At 44.6% G+C, this 18,971-nt stretch overlaps 1 protein-coding gene across 1 annotated transcript in view; it reads left to right on the top strand.

Annotated features, from left to right (window-relative positions):
- PALD1 (phosphatase domain containing paladin 1) overlaps positions 1-14,529 on the top strand; it is a 151,266-nt gene extending 136,737 nt beyond the window's left edge. Inside the window, exon 20 of the mRNA XM_084841902.1 lies at positions 14,074-14,529. Coding sequence (XP_084698028.1) covers positions 14,074-14,223 — 150 coding nt within the window. The 3' untranslated portion in view covers positions 14,224-14,529. The remainder of the gene's footprint in view (positions 1-14,073) is intronic.
- The last annotated feature ends 4,442 nt before the right edge of the window (positions 14,530-18,971 follow it).

The following is an 18,971-nucleotide window of genomic DNA, read 5'->3' as shown; positions in this document are numbered from 1 at the left end:
GTAGCCAGGTAGTTTGTTACCTCTAGGTAAAAAGGTCAGCCGAATCCACCCCAGGACAAGAAGCAATCTGTGTAAATCTAAAAGAAAATAGAACTGGGTGTTTCCACTGATGTGTAAGAACAGTGCAGCAGTGCAAAGGGAACTGCTGGCCTCATTGGTTGGGGGCTCTCCAAAACAGATTGGACCAGGACTGAGTATAGAATATTATGTATTTTCGGGATTGATATTCTGCCCAATGGCACAGTTTCTCTGGGTGGTTTACAGTAAAAATTTAAAACCGTAAAAACAAGTAAGACATAAATATGAATTCTAAAATGGAATAAAACAAGCAACAACATAAAACCTTATTAAATACAGCAACAGAGAATAACATCAGTACTAAGGATCTAAAAAGCTCTTAAGACTGAAAAGCCTAGGAAAATAAATAGGTCTTCCATCTGGCACCGAAAAGTGTGTGCTGGGATGTGTTGGGTGGGGATTGGAACAGACTAGGTAAAGGATAGGCAACCTGGAGCCCGCCAGATGTTTTGGACTAGAACTCCTGTCTTCTCAGCCACCAAGTTCCCTATCCCTGGACTACATTAAAGGTGGCCAGCCTACAGCATAGATGCCACAAGTGGCACAGACTGCAGGATTTTAGGGCATGTCTGAACATGAACAGGAAAGCCTGTGGGCCTGCATTCCTCTCAGGCTTGGTCTAGTAGCAAAACTGTCCTGTGGAACAAGGAGAGGCAGGTTGTATACTTCAACACTGCACTAATGTGACACCAAATCATATTTGGGCTTCACTTGAGGCACACTTGCCAAAAGAGTTGGCTATCAGTGGGCTGGATGATCAGTACAATCCCTTTTGCATTCTGTGCATGGAGGTGTTTGGGGGGTGGGGGGGGGTGAAGAACTGCAGCTCAGTGGTAGAGCATATGCTTTACATGCAAAAGTTCCCCGGTATCTCCGGGTCAGGTAGAGAAATATTCTGAAACCCTGGAGAAGTAATGCCAGTCACTGTAGATCATACTGAGCTAGGTGGGCCAATGGCCTGACTCAGTATAAGGCAAGCTTCCCTTGTCCCTAACCACCCCCTTGTCAAGGGCTATGATGTACATGATTTGCTTGTGAGTATGAGGACAGCTGGCAACCCAGAGAAACCCTCCCTCCAATGTGAAGAATGTATCAGGTACTGTAGGTGTTAAAATGAAAAGAAGACCTGAATAGTGCATACTGTCCAGCATAGTAGCAAGATGGTAGATCTAACCAGTTTCTAACCAGCATTTTGATAGGGTCTTGACAGCGTTGCTGCCTTAGAATGAATCTTTCAGACAGGAGATTGAGGGGCCTCATGACCTTTTCTTTAGTTATGTTTAAAGCTACCATTTACTTGCTTAAATAGAAACATTTTGGGCTGGAAGGAAGCCACACAATACATCTAGGCTTCCCCACCTCTCTGTTTCACTCTACTACCCTGTCATGTTCTCCCCTCCAAATGATGGTCTCATTTTGTGCTTCCTCCTTGACTGTGTTCCCAGTTCTGTCCTCTGTTGCTTTCTCTGCTTATGTGTGTGCCTCCCACACTGTTTATCCTCTCCGAGTTTCTCCAGAATTCCCACAAATACTATTATGTTTCTCCTCCTGTCAATCTTTCTCAGGCACCCCTGGTTTGACACATCCGGAATCTAATTTTGACCTGGAAAGAAAGAATTGTGGTTTGTCCGCATATAAACTCCCAGCCATTTCTCTGTTTTTACTCTCCCGCTGTTTCACCAAACAACTTAGGAAAATATGGAATACCTTGTGTTAACCTGTCAGCACTAACTTGTTCAGCAGCTAAAGAAGGCCTTGTTTTGGGGGGTGGGAGTAGTATTAATTCTTCTGTCTCTCATTACTGTATCTTTGCTCCTGCAGCAATCCCTGTGCAAAATAAATGAATAAATAAGGCTCCTGACTTAGCAATGGGCAGGCCATTCCAAGCTCCCTCCAGAAGTTATTTGAGAGAGACAGATTAATTTACTGGACGTCATTTGAACACCTGAAAAATTAATTCATCAGATTTATTTATTTACAATATTTGTATATACCACTCCATATCTAAAACAGATTTTGGAGTGGTGAACATAAAAGGTAAAGTACTAAAAGACTAAAAAGACTAAAACACCATATTAAAATAATGCTTTTTAAAAACAGAGTGCCAATAAAAACCGTGGTTGGTCAGTTAAGGAATGCCTCCTGGAACAGTGCTATTCTCAGGAGGCGCTGGAAACAACAGTGTTGGTGCCTGCAGGGAGTTCCAAAGAAAGGGGACAACCAGATTAATGAGAGTCAGATTGGAGCTATAAACCCTGGCATGTAGCAATGATGCCGCCAAACACCAGGGTCTGGAAGCCATAATCCCTGCAGTAGTGTTAATGCCGCAAATGGGTCCCTTCTCACCTCAGTTCATGCTATGAGGTAGCTTTATCAGTTTCCCCACTTTGGGTAGCAGATGTGAAGTCAATGTATTGCAGCCCATTACGAACATAGAAAGCTGCTTTATACTGAGTCAGACCATGGGTCCATCTAGCCCAGTATTGTCAACACTGGCTGGCAGCAACAGCTCTCCAGGATTTCATGCAGGAGATTTCCCCGCTTTACCTGGTGATGCCGGGGATTGAACCTGGGACCTTCAACATGCCAAGCAGGTGCTCTACCACTGAGCTATAGCCCTTTCCCCTATGCTCCCCATTCACAGCACCAGGGCAGGATTTGAAGGAATGGAACTGAAGTGAAAAGCTGCATGCTAGCCCCGGTTTCCAGCATGCATACATCTACCTCTTGGGGTGGGAGGAAGCACACGTTAGCATGCTTATCTCCTGAGGCGAGAAACACACACCATCTGTATCTGTAGGGTCTGCTTCCCCAACCTCCAGATGTTTTGGACTACCATTCCCAGGATTCTTGACCATTGGCTATGTGGCTGACTGAGGCCTATGGGCATTGAAGTCCACAACATTGGGGTACAAGGTTGGGGAAGTCTGCTATAGGGACTAGATATAGCTCTGTCACCACTTGTACAAATGAACAATTTCATTTCATTTATTTCATTTCTATACAGCCCAAGAGCCAAAGCTCTGGCTAAACAAATCTGACATGTCAGAGCCCCATTTGCAGGACTGTGTGAACACTGACAGTGTTTTTTTATCCTACCATTTTTACCATTTACCAGCTAAGTGCCTGTGAGCGAGAGCTGGGGTGCTTCCAGATGGAGGGCTTCTAGCACCACTGATTAAACAACACTGCCTGGCTATTCCATCTTTCCCTCCTTAACAGGATGTTTTGTGAAAAGGAAAAAAGTGGAAGATGCATTGGAAAAACATGGGAGGGTCACAGGTGGAAGCCCTCTGTAAAATTCCTTGAACGAGGCAGGGCGACTACATGATAAAAGCCTCATCTGGAAGCATCACTGGTCCCAGGCTATTTCCCTTTCCTGTCTTTTCCCCTCTCCTCCTCCCTGTTGTCTGTCACTTCCCGCTGAATAGTAAACAGTATCATGGCTTTATTTGTGATGCAAGGGGGCAGAGGAAAGGTTCCCCTTATGGTGTTGTAAGAATGTACCAGGATATCACGGATCTCTAATTGTTTCCAACTGTGCACTCTCCGCAAACAACGTTTCACAGTGTCTGTGTCTCTGTGAATTAATCTCTATGCCATTTGGTCAGATGGACATACACAGAAGGGAATGGAATTTATGTGCATTCTTCACAGATTACAGCTGATTCATCAGCTCTTGCCACTTTGATGCGCTATTCCCCCCCCTCCCCCTTTGCTGAAGAGAGCTTTGGAACAACAAGAGAAGAATGTTGTTCCTGGATAAACCTGGGGAGCGGGGCAGTGGGAGAGATGGTAAACTTGGCCTAGACTTCCTTCCTATGGGAATGGCTGCATTTGGGGGGCAGCTGGTGCAGAGAGACTGAAGCATGAACAGTTCTTGCAAGTGTTCCTAGGATTCAATCCCTTTGCACAGTGGGACTTACTTCTGGGTAAACATGCATAGGGTTGCAGTGTTAGGTTACAAAAGCTGTCAATAAAACAGTAGTCTAGTTTACTTCATTTTGCACGGTACAGAGAAATCCCAGAACAAGGAGCTAGTGTGGTATAGTGGAGACACCCATCTTAAGAGGCTGATGTTTGCCTTGGAAATAGACTTCCACCTAAGGGAATTTCTTCTTCTTTTTATCTGCTGGTCGCTTAGATAACAGATCTGTGCAAGGGTACCATTCTACTTCGAACAAGCAGCACCCACAAAATGTGTCCATTCAAAAGGCAATGATCCCCGTTCTCCAAAGCCACTGGTGGAAGTGAATACCTGGATTTGGGATGGCTTGGTCATTCTGTGCTTCTTCAAACCAACAGGACAGGAAGTTGCACAATTCCTCAAGGTGGGGCTGGGCCACCCTCCCAAGGGGATGAGGTCATGTTGAGGAAATGAGGGAGATCAGTTGCAGCCCCTTGCGACTTTGACAGTGAGGCACAGGGTCTTTCTTTCCTGCTTCCCTCTCTTCTCCCCCCTCCCTCCATTCTCTTTCAGGAGGCACTGAAGCTATCCCTTGAAAGCATCCTCCTCCCTATTATTCCCAGGCACAAAAGGCCCTGGTTTCATTGCATCTTTGGCCTCCTGTCTCTTTCATCCACAGGCAATCAAAACTTTCTGTGCTGCTGTCACCCCAGTAATATAACTTGGAAGGTTTTGCCCAGGCAGCCAGCAATGTTTATTTCAGCAGGGGTGGTCCCTCCTCTCTCTCTCTCTCTCTCCTTCCCTCCCTCCCTCTCTCAATTTGGAAATCAAAGTTTTGTACATGATGTAGAAAAAAGAGTGGCCGGAGAACTATCGGCTGATAGAACTGAGTACTTATTTTGCTCCTGCGGATGGAAGACTCCCAAGGCATCCCAGTGTAATGAATTAGCCTCTAGCCTCTTTTGCGAGAGATGCAAAGGGCAGTTCCACACTTTATGTGGCAAGCATGATTATTGCATGTGCGTTAATATTGCTCCACCGAGTTCCCTGAAGCAAATGTGTACAGTGCAGACAGCATCTCTGCATTTGTAGACACCTTTGCACATGCATCTGAAGACCTGATCTGTCTGTGGGACATGAGAGGGCTGAAGGTAGATCAGGATCTATTGGTAGAACTCTTAAGTAACTTGCAGTAAATTGGGAAGGGTTTCTGACACCCAATTATAAATATGTAGTTACCATATTTTTATCCTGCTTTTTCTGAAAGGAGCTGAAGGCAGTGTACATTCAGAAGGCAGGCTGAAGGCTGCCCATCCCTGGCCTAAGGCTCTTCTTAGCTGTGTTTTCCTTCTGGGTCAACACAGCAGTGGAATTGGTCCAGCATCCTCTTTCCATCATTGTGGCCCTTGCCAGCAAATTTCAGAGGGAATGTAAGGGCCATACTAGATGCTATACCAGGGATGGGGAATATGTGGCCCTCCAGATGTTGATGGACTACAACTCCAGCCCTAGCCAGCAGAGCCAGTGGTGAGAACTGATGGGAGTTACAGTCCAACAGTATCTGGGGATCCACCCCTGTGTTATATTAAATGCATGTTGGCTACCCGAATTGGCATCACCCTCTTGTTTAGGAAAATTTGCCTGTGCCCCAGCAAGGCAGATCTTGCATCTCCCCACTCCTGTTCCACATCATTAGCTGCAGCCTCTATTGTGGTACAAAGACACAGGTAAAGTCCCTTAGACATCAGAGAAGGGAGACCTGTCTCTCTCTCTAGCTGCCTTTTGCATGGCAGCCACACATTTAGTATAACATCTCAGCAGAGTATATAAAGGGGCTTCTTTTCAGTATTTTTCTTCCTTATCTTCCTGGAGTCAAAGGTTAGGGATGTATGCAAAGCTTAGGATGCCTGTAACCACTGTGTTTGAGGCCTATAGAATCCTGTTTGCATATAGGGTGAATGGCCTGTTAACACAGCAAACCTTAGTGTCCCTCACAGTATGCATGTCAGTTGAATTTTTCAAAATGACAAATGGGAATGTAAACACAGGTAGTAGTTGAATTTTAATTTTAAAGGCCAAGAGTGAGGGTGTTGGCCCCCTTGATGTAATTAAAAGTTTCCTCTTTTCCTTTTGGCCAAAGATACTGGAAGCCAGAAAACAAGCCTTCCCTACCATCATCTCCCCTCCCATTTTTCTCTCCCAGAATTTTAAGTGCTAGCTGTTAGATAGGAAAAGTAACAAAATTCCTTTTGCTCCCTCTCTCTTGGATATCCTGATGATGCAGTGAGGGGTGGTGTTGGCAGGAGAGTAATAAATTCTGTGAGCAAGAGCCTACTTGAGCTTACAACAAGATGGTTGTAGTGTGAATTTTCTGAAGGTAAAAGAGTGTTAATGTTCTCCCACCCAGACTCATTTTTTTTCTTTTTTAGTTAAATGTCCTTAAGCAAATTCAACCCCCACCCTGCCCCGCCCTCTGCTTTCTTCCGGCCCTCAAGGCTTTCATCTGAAAGCTAAATGAATATGTACTGTATATGAAGAAAAATCAATACTGAATGCTTCCCTTTAGTGAGGCGTAGACAGAAATGCCCTCTCCCAAGAGAAAGCCATCGTTAGTGAGCTTCCTCTAATGGCAACTTTCAAAGAATAACATCTTAGTACAGGAGCTTTTATAAGACTAGCTGGTCCCTCCTTCAGGATGAATACTCTTCATCTGGACATCGGGAGCTCCAAAACAAAGCTGCTAACCATGGGTTGAATTCCTCCTCCAGAGAGGAGGGCTGGGGGAGAGAAAACAAGCACTATTCCTTAAATACCCATGCCTGTAATATCAGGCTCCAAGCAACATCAAGAAGAAAGTAATTCTGGAGTTCTAAACCTGTCTGCATATAGAGAAAGATACAGATGTCTCATTAAGGGGGTGGGGAATGCCAGGTATATCCTGCCTCCTCAGCTTTATATTAAAAACACAAACACCAGTGCAAGGCAAGGTCAAGAAACATAGCTGTCACTGCCACCCAGTGCCGCCAATAGTCTTCTTGGCTGTGGATCAGCAACAAGCAGCACCTAAGCCAAATCCGGTCCATTGTGGGTTATCATGTAGACCCCCACTTGCCAAGCAGTAGGTCAGAGGAGTGTGTGGAGGGAGCAACAGCAGCCGTGGCCATGAGATAGCGGGGCTGAACATGGAAAGCTGCCACACGCCAGGTCAGGCTGTTAGGCTGCCTGGCCTACTATTGTCCACTCTAGTGGGCAGTGGCTCCCCAGATGCTTTCCCAACCCTGCTGCCTGAGCGCATTTTTGCCTGGAGATGCCAGGACACTTTGGATTCAAAGCATGGGCATTACCCATTGTGCTCTACCGCTGAACATACTGAGCTACAGGCATCCTCAAAGTGCAGATGCTGCACCTACCGCAGTACATGAAGGAGAAGATTAGGTTGGGCAAAGGACTAGCTGAGGATTTGTTAACCCTGGGATTGTCGGCTTCTGTTGCACTTCAGACATTCACTACTGCAGCTGACCAACGGTACACAAAAGCAGCCGCCATGCACGTTGAGAGGCAAGGTGCACGTGTGTGCCTTGAAATGATCCTTGGAGGGGCCTTAACTGCACTGGAAATGTAGCTCTGCCAGTGGAACTGCACAACAGAAGCTCAGCTATTCAGAATAACTACTTGGCGATGGGAGAAGGTGAAACTGTGCAGACAGAGGAAAGGCAGGAGCAGGGTGGTGGTGGGGTTCATTTTATCTGTGCCCTTGAGATTAGCCTCTCTCCCTCTCTTGTTTGTGTAAGCTATAAGTAAGGGAGTTGCTGGCTGGCGGGTGATGGGAAAACCTCAGCTCCTCTCTGTCTCAATTAGCTTTGCTAATTTGTATTGGCATGTTTGATCTCCTCGGTGAGAGATGAAAGGGGCATCTGCCAACTGTGGTTACGATCAGAGCCTGGCCCTTCTCGATTGAAGGGGCTTGCTGGAAAACGACATTCATCCAGTGGCGTGGTGGTGGTGGTAGGGAGCTGGAGGGGAAATGTCCTGGACAGGACACCAGTCATGTTTCTCGCACAACGATGTACAACATGGAGGGGGCCAATCAGAGGCGAAAGAATGTTATCTGCACAAGCTCACCCTGCACTTGATTTGAAGACCAAGTTGAGGCTGGAATGTGCTCTGTTGCTGAGCTAAGACTGAGAGAGTAGGAGCCGAGGGTAGCACTTGGTTTGTTTTCTGGCTTTCATTGCCCCGTAGGCGGGGGCTTGGAGGGGAAGCTGAGCTCTAGAGCTTGCTCTTGCCTTGAGCAAGTTTCCTTGAATCATCGGCACTGTGTCACTCCATCTCTGGCAAGCCCCCACCCATCCAAACGAGCTTGCCACACCATAAAACCCATCGATTGAGTGTGGAGCAACAGTTCTTCCAACGACTTGGTGTGAAGGCATTAGGTTATTGCATTGTCCAAAGCATGTGGAAGCCATGGGCAGTGTCCAGTGCTGCCACTTCTCTAGGGGGAAAACCTGCTAGTGCAGCCCAGGAAACCAGGGAAAGCTACCACTTCCGGACTGGTCGTTTTGGCTAGTTTCTTGGGTTGTACCAGCCAGCACTTGTTTCCTGTTGCACTGGTTATTCCCACTAGCACAACATGCTTAGAGCTGGCAGAACGGCAGCAGTAGATACTGCTCTACATTGCCCCAACAACCTTTTTTGCCCCATCTAACCAATGGGAGTGAGGTGTTGTCAGGACCCAGCTGGGACCATGAGTTGTTGCTGGGAACAGGGGGTGGGGGGAAATGAGAAACAGGAAGGATTTGGAACCTGAACTGTAGCAAGCACTGCTTAGATGCCTAGTCAAGGGCAAAAGGCCACCCTCCTCGTGCATTAGGGCCACCGCCTTGATGGGTTTCTTTTAGCAGATAAGGAGATGTATGTATGTAAAGAAATAATAATCATCAGAAGCTGCCTTATATCAAGTCAGACCCTTGGTCCAGCTTCGAGATGTGAAGGCCTCACCCCACCCCCTGGGAAAATTAGGAAAAAATGGCTTTTTCCAAGTACCATTTTTCTTTTTTTCTGAAAAATTGAACAGTTTTGGATTATGAAATATTTTGTTTTAGAACTGAAGACAAAGTATTTATTGTTACCCAGCCTTTACTCCCCCAAAATGATTTCTAAAAACTATGTAATAAGAACAATTTTATAGAAAGACAAGAGATGTAAAATGTCTGGAAAGAATGAATCCATGAAGGAAAATATTTTTGTAATCCCTCTGTAAGATTTCCAGCATAGTTATTTCTTTCATTCCTTGTTAAAATAATTATCTAAAGTATATTTTACTGATAGACATTTACGCTTCGTTTCCAACATAGAGTCACCATTGTGCATTTTTGACAGTAAATGTGCGTTCTTGACAGTTTGGGTTTTGTTTTATAGAGTCCTGTGTTTCTCATGCTGTAGCAGTCATTTAATGTAGTTCTGATTTATTCAGACAATAATTACACATTTGCTAACTGAGATTACTTTTAAAAGTTTCAAAAGATAATGATAATTTATTAGCAAACTAAGTTATACATAAAATAACTTTAGGAACAGAAAATCCAAAATATCTGGAGGGTACCAGGTTGGGGAAGGCTGTCTTAAAGCAACAAAGTGACTTTAGATCTGTAAAGAGCACTAAAAAAAACAAGTATATCTTATTTTTCAGTTTTTCCCAAAATTTCTGTTTTTTCTGGAGAAAAAAAAGGTTTTTTCCCCATGGCCTCAAAATTTCCCAAAATTTTACAACTTTAGTCTGGCTAGCTCAGCACTGTCTTTGCCAAATGCCAGCAGCTCTCCAGAGCTCTCCAGAGTTTCATACATGATCTTTCCCATCCCTTTCTGGGGATGCTGGGATTGAACCTGGGACCTTCAAGCATGTAAAGCATGTGCTTTATGGTCCTCCCCCAAAGCCTGTTACACCAGGCTTGGTCCATTCAGAGGCTTCACACTACCTACCGATTCCAGGTGCTAGTGTTCCACACCCTTATTCCTTTCTGCTTCCAAGGAGGTGTCTGAGGCTTGAGAACACACATTCTTTGGGTTAACTCGCCAAACTAGATCCCACCCTCATCCCCTGAGGTTCCTAGCTTATGCCTGGGAAGAAATGCTCATATCACAAAGTGATCCATATAAATGTTTTTGCTTTATCGCTCAGTAAAAACCGGAAGTATTCTCACACACTTCCTCAAACCTGTGTACCCATTGACCAGTCTTATCTTCTACTGGGAGACTGGCTTGACTTTGCCCCAGCATTCACAGTGGAGTGGAGCAGTAGGCTGATGCCCTCTCAATTAGCTCCATTAGTGCTGATGGAGCTAAGCCGATTTTTTGGGAGAGCACATTTATGGGACTGCAAGTAAGGCCAAAGTTAAAAGGAAAGAACCTCTGTGAAAGATGGTGCTGCTGCTGCAATCAATTGTTTCTTGGAGAAATAAATATGAAACAAATGCTGTGATGCATCTCTGTGGCTGATGATGCCAGCGACCTCTCTCCATGAGCGATTCGCTGCACTATGCAGCATGGTAGGACAAGGAATTGCTCATGGAAGAAGAGAGCAACTTCCTCCTGCATGGGCAGTTTCCTGCCTTGCTGTGCTGTCCCATGCAGCACAGAAAGGCAAGGAACTGCCCGTCAGAAATTTGCTGCCTTTCTCTGCTGTGCTGAGAGAGGCTTTTCTCACCACGCAGCAGTGAAAAGCTCTTACCTCTGATCAAAGATGAGAGCTTTTGTCTGCTGCCCTGGGAAAAGGGGAGCCTTTGTCATGGTGTGGCAAGAAAAACCTCTTATCTTCAGTCAGGTGCTGATTGGAGATAAAAGCATTTCCCTGTCTGGGGAAGAAGCTGGTGGGCTAGATTAGAAACCCTTGCAGGCCATATCCAGCTCATGCCTGCTCCATCTGTGTGCAGAGTGTTTGAGTTTAGGCCTTGACCTTTCTACATTCCAATTCCCAATTTCACCCTTGACTAAATGGAGCAGCAGCATAAGTGGTTGTAATAAATAAGAATAGTTAGTAAGAATAGGTAAGAAACTAATGATGTCAGAGACCAGCGAAAATAAATTCTGCAATGAACTCGAGCCCATTGGATGTTGGAGTCCACTCAAAGGAGCATTATATTTTTTATAATTTTTAGGAAGCTAAATATGGAGAAGGCCTCCTTTTTTGTGCGACAGAATGAATAGCTTTTCATTATACAGGGATAGGTGTTATCTCCTTGCATATATCTTGTACTGGTCGGAGTCCTGCTCTGGCAGCTTGCTTTGAAGATTTGATGGATGGAGGGGTTATGAATGAAAGTTTCAGGGAAATATTGTGGATTATGCCTCTTTGAGTGCTTGGGTAGGAAGCATTGGCTTAAGAACAAGTATGGAGAGGAACATAAACAAGCTGATGTTTGTCTAATCCACTGCAGCATAACAAATTGAAACATACTCTGTAGTGGTCTCTAGGCTCCCCTCTTGCACATATTTGATGTGGATCAAGGAGACATAACAGATGTTCCAGGAACATTTTCCTTTGTAAAAAAATTATAAACCAGTCACCCTCACTCTTCTTGATACTGACTCGTCTGTATGCATTTGTATTTATATTTATTGTGAGACAAATCCACATGCATTTTCCACAATTGCACTAAATTCCAATCTCATAATAATTTAGGGAGGGAATTAAGTGCACCCATGTTTTCTCTTAAGTGCAAAACCAAAGCAATCCCTGTTTTGTTTTGCAAAACCTTTTAACTCTTGAAAGTCACTGTTTATCCAGTGATCATAGTTTTAACTGTCTTTGGACATGTCCATGTCATAGGTCAGCCTTTCTCAAGCTGGCACCTCCATATGTTTTGGACTACAACTCCCATGAGCCCCAGCCGGCAGGTCAGAGATTATGGGAGTTGTAGTTCAAAACATCTGGAGGGCACCAGGATGGGGAAGGCTGTTGTAGGTAATGCTAGTGGACAGATTAGCAATTTAATTTTTGAATGATCCTACTATTTCAGGAGATTATCAATCACTGGCTTTGTTCACACAGTATGGTAAGCCATGTTTCTGGGGAATTTCATCTTGCTGCACCCTTTATAAGCCAGGATTATAAACCAGGGTTTGTTATTGGTTTACAAATCCTGGCTTGTTTGGGAGCAGCGAGGCAGGATCCCAGGTTCAAATGACATGCTAAACAATTGTCCAATGTACTGTTATTTGTTGAAATATAATAAAAGTATTTCTAAAAAAAAACCTAGTTCTGGCTTGTTTAGCCACTCACACTAGCAGGAGGAGCCAAGCAGGAGGGAATGGGCTGTATGCACCAGCATGAACAAGAAAGTGGAAGTGGAGAGATTTGCAACTTAATGTTCAAGATGTGTTGCAGCCATTCTATACTGTCCCTGAGGGCAATACAGAATACTGCTAATGAAAAGCTGGCTGACCATTATCCTGCTTCCATAGGAATGGGTGAATGTGCAGTAGATGCAGGCACCACCAACAAACCCCCCTCAAATGATCCCCAGCAGGAACTGGGCCATGCCCTTATTTGCAGCCATAGCAAGGGCAATTCATTCACTGTGTTTACATCCCATCATCTTCTTCCCCACACACTTCATTCTGGTGGGGGTGGGGCATAGCTTTGAAAGAGGAGGCAGAGGAAGTTTCTCAGAAAGCACAAGGGTGCTTCTGGGAGAGATGGATAAAAAATAGCCTTTGGTGATTTGAGTGCCGTCTGCCCCCTTTGCTTTTTCGAAAGCTTTTTTGTCCTTTTCAAAAACAAGGCAACATTGTACCTTTTGCCGGTATGTGCCAAAACTAACAAAACCTTGCAAACGCTAACACAAACAGCTAAAAAGTGGCATAGAAAGGGGTTAATCACCAGATATAGAAAAGTGAGAAGGCTCCACCAAGCCCTCCACCCCCCAATATAAGTACACAAGTTTGGGTTAGGTTATGTGTGCATCAAATCTTTTACAGCTCCTCTAGAGTGAAGGTTTGAATGGAGAAAGGGAGGGGAGGAGTCTGGATAGAGCCCACTTAAGGTGCACTTGCAGAGCATTGCAAAAAGCCGCTGGGGTAAAACTATATCAGGATTGTGCGGGTACTGGGATAGCGCACGTGTGGGGCCGGGAGGTCACCAGTGGCAGCTCAGTCCAAACAGGGTATTTGGGGGTGGGGAAGAAATGCATCTCTGGGGTTGCAACTCTGGATGGATGCAAAACACACACAGACAATGGTGTGTCTATGTGCGACTGTATGTATCTGATACTGCAGTAAGGATAATACGCCAATGCAGCTTCCCTGGGGCAGGGTAGTTTGGTTTTCTGCATAGCTTTGCTGGGACAGCAGTTGCAAGAAAGTGGACCTGAAAAGGGGAGATAAAACAAGGGAGAGGGGGAACAGCAATGGCTGGGAAGGAAGGGGGATGAAGTCCTCATTTTACATGTACAGTTTACATCTTTTGGAAGGAGACACCAACCTCCCAAGAACAGAACCCAGCATGAAGTGCAAGTTGCATAAATGGCTCTTGCAGCAAGCACCTCAAACACGAGCACGTTCGCGTCGGAGCATGCACGTGTATGCGTGGCCAGTGCCTGCATAGTGTGCTGGCCAGCTGGTTGCAGGCACATCTCTACTGAGAGTGTTCTAAGGAAAATTTAGCAGTGTTCTTCAACAGGCCCGTACTAGTATCTGTGTATCTGATCCCTGCAGCATCTCCACCTTCCACAAATTATTTTGACGGTGCTCTCTAGAGCAGCCTCCCCCGACCTGGTGCCCTCCAGTTGTGTTGGACTACACCTCCCACCATGGCTGGCTGGGGAATCTGGGAGTTGTAGTCCAACACATCTGGAGGGCGCCTGGTTGGTGGAGGCTGCTATGGAGTGTCCCGTAGAACCAGGGCTGACTCCCTGTGCCTTTTTCAGCATGCTTGGCCATTTCTGCAGGCGGTGCCCTCCTAAAACAAAACACGAGATTCGTCATCACTGCGGTGTGGATGCCTGTGCTCGGTACAACAAGCTGCCTTCTTTCTACTTAGAAGAACTGAAAGACCATATTCCTCACACACACCCCTTTTCCCCCTCTTTCAGGTGGCAGCAAAGGCTGGAGTCTATGAGATCCTGAACCACCTGGGTTTTGCTGAATTTGAGAACCTAGAGGACAAACCCCTCTCCCGGCTTCGCTACCGCTGGCAGAAGCAGAGCTGTAGCTCCCTGCCGTTCCGGGGAGAATTCATTTAGGAGCCAGCATTATGAAGGGCTATGAGGATTCCAGGACTTCAGATGTGGCCAAATCGCTCTCTCTCTCTCTCTCTCTCTCTCTCTCTCTCTCTCCCCCCACCCCCTTCCCCTTTTCTGGGTGGATATTTGATTTTGTGGTGTGTGTGTTTTTTTTTTAAATGTGCATACATATATATATATATATATATATATATATAAATAATATGAAGAAATGTGCCTTAAGGAAGGACTGTAATTTCAAGAAGAAGAGAAAGTTACGCTGCCTTGAAGACATTTTTATAGGGGGTCGGGGGGTCTTTCAGACACAATAAAATAAATTAAAATGCATTTAGATGGATGTTAATGCAAATGCTGTTATTTGCCCGCAACTCCCAGAACGTTTTATAACACACTACAAATGGGTGCTTTTTCAAAGACATTTTCTTGGACTCAGTGTACTGCCCAGTGTATAGCTGTATGTTATGTATTTACAGATGCAGGAAATGCATGTGTGGTATTGCTCTGCTGAAAGCATTTAGTAGACAACTCAGGATGGTTTAATTATTTCATAAGCTTGAACCCTATTTTATTATGATGATTCCAATTAATATTTATGATACACTGTTACAATGGAACTGGGTGCCACTATTGAACACCCACGTGGATGCTGTGATGGGGAAAACTCCTGAAGTGCCTGGGGTTGGAGGATGCTTGTCTGATCCTGGCATTCATGAGTGCAGCAGAAGGCCGCCATGCTTACATTTCTTCCCATCTCGATCTGGGTGCTCCCTTGTGTACTTCACATGTGTGTACAGCCAAGCATTTTGTGTACATGCTGGTGCTCTTTAGATTTCCTGTTCCAGCTGCCAAGCCTCCCATTGCACCGGGGACTGCTCCAGATGCAGCAGCACAAAACCTGGAGTGGAATTTGGGGATTCAGAACACTCCTGGGTGTGGAGTGGGAGCTCTTCAGATTCTCTCCGTAGAATTCAGGGTGTGATGATGGTCAAATGGTCCTCTATAGAATCGATAGATGCATGGAATATCCCCTGTCCTAGAACCAGGGTTATCCATAGAACACAACGGAGGTCCCTTCTATCAAAAGGCCTTAGATCTATTGCATTCTACAGAACATGCTTTTAAAAGTTCGAGTTCTTTGTCCCAGGCAATCCAAATTCTGTGCCAAGGAAAGCAGAATTGTACAACGGCGTGAACAAACATACATATTTTCTTTTGTGTTTGCATATTTTATTTAGGCTTTGCTAGCCCCAAGGAAGGACAAGGAGTTATGCTGGCTACTCAATACCACCTGCAGCTACTGGAAAACCTATTCAGCCACCTCTCAGAAGGCTTTGCTTGTAGGCTTTGCTCAGAAGGCTTTGCTTCCAAGCACACCTTTGTAACCATAAGAACTAGAAACTCGCCTTTTAAAAAAAATCAAATGGAAATTCCGAAGAAGCTAAATTCTGCACCCAATGTGTTTTTCCCCCTTACACAACACTGCACTTATCTTCATGTCTTCTTTTTTAAATCTGTATACTGCTGTTTTTAACACCTATATAATGCCATCTGTGCTAGAAATTAGGTGAGGTAGATCAGAAAGTAAAACAAGGCCTTCTAAATTAATGCTTGTGTTAGGCACTTGCATAATTAAAAAATATTTGCATGGCCATAGGCATACAACAATAAAATTTCAGTCCTTTCTAAATAATGCATAAATGGAAAGTAAGAATAAAAAACGTGGATTCACATCATAACAAAAATAAGGGATAGTGGTCATCAAGGCCCACAACCAGTGGTGTAAATAAATGTAAAATATTGGGGTTCCCTTTCTGCTTCTGGATAGGCTCTGTTCCAGCTACACATTCTGCATACCAAGACTGTCCATCTGCCAAGTGTCTTGTGCCTGGAAAGGAAGCAGTGCAGTTCTTTATCTCAAATGTGAAACATCTGATGTAGATGTTTCACAGTTCCGGTGGGAAGTTTGTTAGTGTTTGAATAATGTACAGGTGATGTCACTGAATAGTAGACCAAGTACATTATCTAACCCACAGTTTTGATATGGCATTCCTAATGCAATCATCCCAAAGCAGAAATTCTCACTCCCATAGACACTTGCGAACTGCCAGGAGACATATTTTTAATTTGGGAATTAAAAGAAGTGGCTCTACCACATTTCTTAAAAAGATACACCCCCCTCAGTTATTTTCAGGCTTGTATCGCAAAATGGATTTTGATTTGTTGTCCTGTTTCTCCAGTCACCATCCCTAAAATGGAAATGATGCTGTATTTCTTTGCAAAGCTACTGTATATACAGTATAACATCATTTTGTTTCCCTTTCTTGATTTTTGTTTTTGCAATGTCTTGTTTTGCTTTTCCACGAATTCTTGCCACTACTTCTCCCACCCCACCCCAGCCCCTTCCCCAACAGAAAATTGTGTGTTCAGCGGAATGGGTGAAGAAGGCTTCTAAATACACATGATGCTTTAAAAGCTGCTCCTTTGACATGCCCCAAATGGTACTAAATAATTTCTGCATATGTTACTACTTCACAACCAGCCTATGGTTGTTGGGAGAAAGTCAACAGCATATAATTTCAAGAAAAAGTCTTGCTGTGTAACAATATGCTGTGTTGACAACTTGTGATGCGAAAAAGACAAAATGGCATCAGACATGGATCATCTAAGATGAACTTGAAGAAGGCCATGCATATGTTTGTGTACAATGTGCGAGGCGGGGGGCCAGTATTAATAAAATCTGCAAGCACACAGCTTCCCTTGAGAACTTTTGTTTTGTGGGAAATAAAGGAAGAGGCCAGGAGAATCGCCATGATGCATGAGGAATAAGTTAAACAAAAGAGGAGATTATAAACCCTCTGGACAATGGCTCTTTTGTGAAGTAAATACCCACTTCCCCTCCAGTCATGCCCCTGTCACTCAACAGAAATCTTTGGAAATCTTGCTCTGTAGTTGAAGGATGCATCCCTGTGCAGTTAATTAAACCCTAATTGCTTCAGAAGTCCACTCTTTTGATCTTATCAGTGTTAACAAGAAGCTCAGATGACATCATCACCTGGGGTACTACCTTCCTTCTCTCTTTCTCATTCACTTGCCTACAGAGCATCAGGTAGTTTTAACAAACATTTAGTGACCTAGTTTGCATGTAATGAGAAGCCAGTGTGGGTGAATTTCCCCATGGGGCTTATTGTTTCAATGGCTGCCATTTTGAATATTTGGGGCATAGCAAGAGCATGCTGTAGCTTCTCGTTATGTGCAAACCCAGCGAAGTTGGGTTGTTGGGGTGGTTGACAAGCCACCCAGAACCCGTGGGCTGTTTTAGGGTTGTGGGTGGCTTGTCTACCACCCCAACAACCCACCCTTGCCAGCTTCACACGTTACAAGAAGCTGCAGTGTGCCCCTGCCACACCCCAAATATTCAAAATGGTGGCTGTCACCACAACAAGAAGCCCTATGGGGAAATCCAACCATGGTGGCATCTTGTTACATGTGAACCAGGTCCTTGAGTTTTTAGCTTCCCCATCCAATTATTTTATCGCCAGTTCTGGATGTGGAAGGAAAGGATTATAAATAACAAAATTAGATCATCCTACATATTTAAAATTTCAGTGTAAAATATCTGTTATCAATCATGCAAAACATCTAATTTAACAGAATCATGTTCTCATGCAGATGCCTACTACATTTCTCCATTCTAGATTAATGGAACCTGTCCGTAGATGTTTAAGATTCACTTGACTCTACTTGCAGTGCCTGCTCTCCTCAAATATTCTAGGGAGAGGATTCCCAATGCTTTGCTCTGGCAGCCACTCTAATACTGCCAGCAACTATGAGAGGTCTGGGGGGCATTTTTGCTTCCCAGACCCCCCCCCCCAACTGGCCACACCCTGCTGGGTTCTGTGCAGTTTCCAGGGCACCCTGAAATTAAAAAGAAATGGGAGGAAAACTGCTCCATAGCACTAAAAGGGTTAAATTGAGCTTATTCTCAAGGCAAATTTGTCCCTTTTAGTACTCCATAGCAGGTACAGAGTGCTAAAATGGTCAGGTGTGGCTTCAGGACAAGCTCAAGTTGACCCTTTTAGCAGTATAGAGCACTAAAAGCACAATAGCAGGCTCTGCAGCAGGTGGCAGTGGGGGCTGCATGAGGCCTATGTGTCATGTGTTGGCCTTGTTGTTCAGTCATTAAGTCATGTCCGACTCTTCGTGACCCCATGGACCATAGCACACCAGGCCTTCCTGTCCTGCGCTCTCTCCCGGAGCGTGCTCAAGTTCATATTCATTGCATCGGTGATGCTATCTAGCCATCTCATCCTCTGCCGTCCCCTTCTCCTTTTGCCTTCAATCTTTCCCAGCATCAGGGTCTTTTCCAGGGAGTTTTCTCTTCGCATTAGGTGGCCAAAATATTGGAGCTTCAGCTTCAGTATCTGTCCTGCCAATGAGCAGTCAGGGTTGATTTACTTTAGGATTGACTGATTGGACCTCCTTTCAGTCCAGGGGACTCGTAAGAGTCTGCTCCAGCAAGTTGCCTTCCTCCAATTTAAGTAAAGTTTCTATATTATTATTATTATTATTATTATTATTATTATTAACAACAACAATAATAATAATATTAATAGATTGTTTCTCTACAAGTGGTTTCTCTACAGGGGACTCGTAAGAGTCTTCTCCAGCACCACAGTTCAAAAGCATCAATTCTGCGCTCAGCCTTCCTTATAGTCCAGCTCTCACAGCCATATATTACTACTGGGAAA

The sequence above is a fragment of the Heloderma suspectum genome, chromosome 3 (assembly GCF_057233095.1).
Source record: "Heloderma suspectum isolate Gila_16-S chromosome 3, 16-S_ref, whole genome shotgun sequence".
Classification (NCBI taxonomy): domain Eukaryota; kingdom Metazoa; phylum Chordata; class Lepidosauria; order Squamata; family Helodermatidae; genus Heloderma; species Heloderma suspectum.
Note: the sequence above shows the minus strand (reverse complement) of the source record. Positions and strands in the feature narration are given on the sequence as shown.